Here is a 6,000-nt window from a genome sequence, read left to right as displayed (position 1 = left end):
GGGGTTGTTAAGGAAAGTCTTAGTTAAGGACCAATGAGAGGAAGCCATAAAATGAGATATCTGACGGGGCCAGATGCTTTACTAGACACCTGACAGCTTACAAACCCGCTGGGAGAAATACGGCATTTTTGAAGGAGGGAAAATGCAAACTGAGCCCTGAGGTCAATTCTTCAACGTTAAACTGGCATATTCTTCAACATTAAACTGTCATATTCTCAACTTACTCTTCCTCTGGGGCACTTGGATGAAAGAGCCTGACCTTGATGGCCTGTCTCTCCTCTGTTCCCCAATAGGTCAGCTAGTGGGTGGTGGGGTCTTTAGAGGAACAATGTACACAGAACAGTTGAGAGACTCCCCAAGAGGTGCTTTGGCATAAATCAGTATCTGAGCGGCACACAGGCATTGGACTTTAGCTGTGTTTCCTGAAGATGGACATTTTGCTTGCATTGTTTGGTGCCCCCCAGGCTGGTTATGGGCAGCCCTCAGGCTCCAGGAGCCACATTGTGAGGCTCACTCAGAGTCCACTGTGTTGTCCAAGGCATGCTGGGAGCGCCTCTGGTTCCTGGACGACACACACAGGTACACAAGATATGTCAGACACAGCAAGGCCACTGCTGTGAAGAAGGTGAGGGTGCCCATAAAGGCAGACGGCTTGATGGGCAGGCGAATCAGGGGGCTTTCGGCTGGGATCTGGTTGGTCAGGCTGAGCATGTAGCCAAGAGACCAGGCTATGCTGCTGTTCCCCACCTGTGGAGTAGAGGAGATGGCTCAGTTCTCAGGGCTAGGCTTGAGGCACGGATTACATCCCCAGGGCACACCATGGTCACCCTCCTGAGACACCCCCAGGAAACTGTGGCCTAAGGAGGTCAAAGGACTTGCCTAATTTCAGACACTGCAGAGACTGGGCTAGAACCCAGGTCACTGCGACCACAAAGGCTCGAGGGCCCAATCTCCCACACTGCAGAGAAAACAGCCGGAAGAACTAATCCTCATGGCCTCGTCACAGCCAAGCGTGAAGAGGGCACAGTTAATAACAGTGAAAGTTTCTCTGTCATCGGGTACAGAAGTGTCTATAGCTAAAGAAAGAGGGTGATGCATGTTTTACTGAACCCAGGACCAGTTTCTAAGAAAAAATGGTCGGGGGACTTCCCTGGTGGTCCAGTGATTAAGGCTCCACACTGAATGCAGGCGGCCCTGGTCAGTCCCTGGTCAGGGGACTAGATCCTGCATGCCGCAACTAAGAGCCCACGTGCCGCAACTAAAAAAAAGATCCCACGTGCCAAAACCAAAATAAAGATCCCACATGTCGCAACTAAAGATCCCACACACTGCAACTAAGATCCCGCACACAGCAATGAAGGTCCCGCGTGCCGCAATTAAGACCTGGTGCAGCCAAATAAATATCCAAAAAAAAAAAAAAAACATAAAAAAAAAGAAAAGAAGGTCAGTTTAAGTGGGAAGCAGACTTCATCAGTTTCATCTGGTAGTTCCATCAATTTTTGTTTACATGTTTTTCAGCTATTTTATTAGATGTATAAATGTTTCAAATTTGCAGTCTTCTATCCTCTCTATCTCAAATGATGCTCTTTATCTTAGACTATTTTGTCAGATATTAAAAAGCTACACCAGTTTTCTTTTGTGTAGTATTTGCCTGATAGTTAAAAAAATTTTTTTTAACTTTCAAACTTTCCATGTCCTTTGAAAATGAACAAAACAGAAACAGACTCACAGACATAGAGAAGAGATTTGTGGTTGCCAAGGGAGAGGGAGGTGGGGGAGGGATGGATTGGTAGTTTGGGATTAGCAGATGAAAACTATTATATATAGGATGGATGAACAACAAGGTCCTACTGTATAGCACAGGGAACTATATTCAATATCCTGTGATAAACCATAATGGAAACAAATACGAAAGAGAATATATATATGTATAACAATCATTTTGCTGTACAGCAGAAATTAACACAACATTGTAAATCAACTATACTTCAATAAAATTTTTAAAAAACCCAAAAAACGTTTCATGTCCTTAAAGATGGTTTCTCTTATAAACAACATACACTTCATTTAAAAAAATCCAATCTGACAGTGCCTTTTAACTGGTAGGTTTAGTCCATTTATGATTATTGTGATTATTGATATATTTGGACTGCTTTCTAATACCTTAGTTTTAAATTTTCAATAAGTGCTATTTCCCTATGTTTATTTTTTTCATTTATTGCCTTAAAAATGATATAAATATGTTCCACTTTACAAGATGAGTGTTTCAGGCCACTCTTATGTCCCTGTATCCTATGACCCTCAACCATACCCCCATCACATTGGATATTAGCTATACTAGAATTCTGGATTGTTATAAATGGATTCTTCTCTTTTACTTTTCTTTGGTGTTAGTTTTCTTTTTTCGTTTTTAATATAAATTTTAAGCCACAACATCATTTATTCTTACTTCCTATATTTTTATACATCTGGATTTATTTCTCTTCTTATTTGATCACTTCCACCAAAAATATTTTGGATGTAAATCTTTGCATGGCAAATCTTCTGAAGTCTATTTATACCCTCACATTTGAATACTAATTTGACTGAGTATTAAATTCTTTATAAATAAAGGAAAGGAACTTGAAACCTAGAATTCTGTATCCCCCCAAATTGGTATTTAATGGAAAATCATTCCCCATTCTCATAATTTACTTTCCTGGTAATTAGATTAATTAGAAACAAAGCTTGGAGAGTACATGCCACCAACAGTCCTTAAACATCTCCAGACATCCTTAATTTTTATAGATGACTCAGTTTTATCTATGTAAAAGTAAACAGTCACAGGCCTAATACTGGATATTGCTTGCTTTAATCTAATTATTGCCGAAGCTAACATCGAACAGACTGACTCCAGACATACTTCAGGCTTTACATCTGCTATTCCTGAAATGAGAAAACCCTCCCAGAATCTGGGGAACAGAGTGCTGGATGAAAATATCAGCAAGGCTGCATCATGAAAGCAAGGTACAGAGGCCCCTCACCAAATAGTCACCTGGTAAGAGCTGTCATTCCAGCACTGGACCATTCTGGACACTTGAGAGTGAATATAGTGACCTCAGACTCATTCTAAGATCAAATTCTTATTTAATGCTGCTTATTTAATCCCTGTTCTCTGAAGCATAGATCTCACTCTGACATTTGTGTAAAATGGAGAGCAATTAGTTACTATTCTCTTAACAAAATTGTTACATTTGAAGCTTCTTGTCAGGATGAAAAGTCTCTGTTCCTTAACATATTTATGTATTCACTCAACAACATTTACTAAGCACCTTCCATGTTCTCAGCCCTGTGCTGAATGCTAGGAATATGAGGATGATAAAACAAGTGCTGCCGCCACGGAGCTCAGAGTCCACGGTTCTTGGCATCCAATCCTTAACTCATGTGGAAGGTTTCTGATGACCACTTCCTCTGAATTCTCCATCATCTCTTCTCATAAGCTCACCAGGGATCAAGTCTCATTGGCTCCATTTAGCAAGTTAAACCCCAAGTCCCACTTACCTTCTACATTTCGTTCACACACATACACACAAGCATCTATTTTGGGAGAAAGAGGAGGAAACAGTTTGTGCTTTGACTTACCTCTTTTTTAAAATGTATTTGGGGCCAGGTGTTCTCGGTGAATTTGTATCCATTTACAAGCAAGTGGTAGATATAATGGGCTGAGAAGCAGTAGGAGCGAGCGTACTCCTCATCAAACCGGGGGAGCAGCAGTGGGAGCTGAAGGCAGGTTCAAAACAGGGAGGAGGCAGGTTTTAAAACACACATTTCAGGGACTTCCCTGGTGGCGCAGTGGTTAAGAATCTGCTTGCCAATGCAGGGGTCACGGGTTCGAGCCCTGGTCCGGGAAGATCCCACATGCCGTGGAGCAACTAAGCCCGTGTGCCACAACTATTGAGCCTGCGCTCTAGAGCCCGTGAGCCACAACTACTGAGTCCGTGCGCCACAGTTACTGAAGCCCACACGCCTAGAGCCCATGCTCCACAACAAGAGAAGCCACCGCAATGAGAAGCCTGCACACCGCAACGAAGAGTAGCCCCCGCTCGCCACAACTAGAGAAAGCCCGCACGCAGCAATGAAGACCCAACGCGGCCAAAAAAAAAAAAAAAACCATTTCAGAACAGCTTAGGTCAGCTGTCATATTTTAAAGAATCTTATCACCCAGAATTTAATAATTAAAATTACTATAAAATAAATACAATGATAAAAATATCCCTGTTTTATGTTCATTTGTTTTATTTATTTTTTATGTTATTCCACATATACGTGATAATGTACAGTATTTGTCTTCCTCCGTCTGACTTATTTCACTAAGCATAATACCCTCCAGGTCCACTCATGTTGTTGCAAATGGCAAAATTTCATTATTCTTTATGGCTGAGTGATATTCCATTGTACATATACACCATATCTCCTATATTCCCCCCCACCAAATTCCTATACAACATCACAGAAGAACAATCTAAGTTTATAGAGTGCTTATGACGTGCCAAACACTGTTATAACCATTGTGCCCATGGTTAGAACATTAATCCACAACGCAGCTATGAGGTGGGGTCCCTTACTATCCCCATCTTATGGATATGGTGAAAGGAGGACAGCATAAAAGTCAAATTCAGAATATACACACACGTGCACACAAATGGAATCTACTCTGCTGTACTGTTTCGTACCAATATGGATCCTTTCTCTTTAAATACTGACCTTACCCCAATTCTGTGAGCAGAAATTCCAGGTGCTTGAGTTGAAGGTGTGCAGGGAAAAGCTACCCGAAAGGTTGAAAGCACTGGCTGTGTAGTAGAATCCTGCAAAAGCCTGTAAGGAAGTCGTGCAGAAGGAAATAAGTTCTCAGAATGGGATATAATATGGAGGTTTCAGAATGGGATATAATATGGAGGTTTCAGGGTACTGAATAAGAAAGTGGGAAACAGCTCAGCAGAGGAAAAACAGAAAGGTGAGACAGAAATATTCAATGGGGAAAAAAAGGAATCTTTCCATAGTTTTGCCCTTACCAGAAATGACCTTTTAACTTTTGGCTGATATACGCCATTGAAGGAACAGACTTCTCGGTCATGGCAAGCACTGAAATTAAATAGGGAAGCCACCTTTTCCCTACACAGTGATGGGTCCCCGGTTCCTTCAAAAGTGATGATGTTGTTGGGATCATAACTTTCAGGTCTCAGGTCCTCTGTACACAGGCTGCCAAACACATGTGCCTCAGTGAAGGCGGTGTTGTAATTCCGAGGGTAACAGGGGTTGGCAAATGTGGTTTCAGTGGTATAATTCTGTAGGTACAAGAGTGAGGTGTTAGATATCACTGTTTTGTGGAGGCCCAAGTACAAATCCTCAGTGCAAATCCTTACTGTTGTCCCCCACCAATGCCGAGAGAGAAACGGAAAAAAGGCCATTCTGCGTCAGTGTAGAAGAGAACTCCCAGGTTGTCTAGATAACTCAAGTCAGGGTGGGGGGATGATCACCCTGCACCAGGCACAACACTAGGCTCTTGCTTACACTGTCTGCTCCAGCCCTTACCACAGCCCTGTGAAGCAGGTTTTATGAACTCCATTTTGATGAGAAAACAAGATATGTTTAGATTCATTGACCATTTTGAAGAGAATGTTATCTATCCACCTAAAAAAATAATTCAAAAGGTACAAATAAATATATTATGAAAATTAAGGCTCCCTCCCATCCACTTTCCCCACCCTTATTCCCTCCCTGGAAGTAACCACTATTGCCAGTTTTGTGTATTCTACCAGAGATTCTGTGTATACTTCTTGTATGCATGTGCAAATATATTTTCTTTTCTCCTCTCTTTCTTTTTAAAATTTAAAAATTAAAAAAAAACTTTTGTTTTTAATAAAGTTATTTATTTATTTTTGGCTGCATTGGGTCTTCGTTGCTGCGTGCAGGCTTTCTCTAATTGTGGCGAGTGGGGGCTACTCTTCGTTGTGGTGCGTG

General features: G+C 41.6%; 1 protein-coding gene across 1 annotated transcript in view; it reads right to left on the bottom strand.

The window, feature by feature from the left end:
• Positions 1-510: 510 nt before the first annotated feature.
• Positions 511-6,000, bottom strand: part of ENTPD3 (ectonucleoside triphosphate diphosphohydrolase 3) — a gene marked incomplete at both ends in the record, with an annotated part of 32,592 nt that continues 27,102 nt past the window's right edge. Inside the window, 4 exons of the mRNA XM_082847815.1 lie at positions 511-747; positions 3,622-3,759; positions 4,744-4,854; positions 5,052-5,324. Coding sequence (XP_082703941.1) covers positions 511-747; positions 3,622-3,759; positions 4,744-4,854; positions 5,052-5,324 — 759 coding nt within the window. The remainder of the gene's footprint in view (positions 748-3,621; positions 3,760-4,743; positions 4,855-5,051; positions 5,325-6,000) is intronic.

Source organism: Leucopleurus acutus, assembly GCF_964270905.1.
Source record: "Leucopleurus acutus genome assembly, chromosome: 10".
NCBI classification, from domain to species: domain Eukaryota; kingdom Metazoa; phylum Chordata; class Mammalia; order Artiodactyla; family Delphinidae; genus Leucopleurus; species Leucopleurus acutus.
Note: the sequence above shows the minus strand (reverse complement) of the source record. Positions and strands in the feature narration are given on the sequence as shown.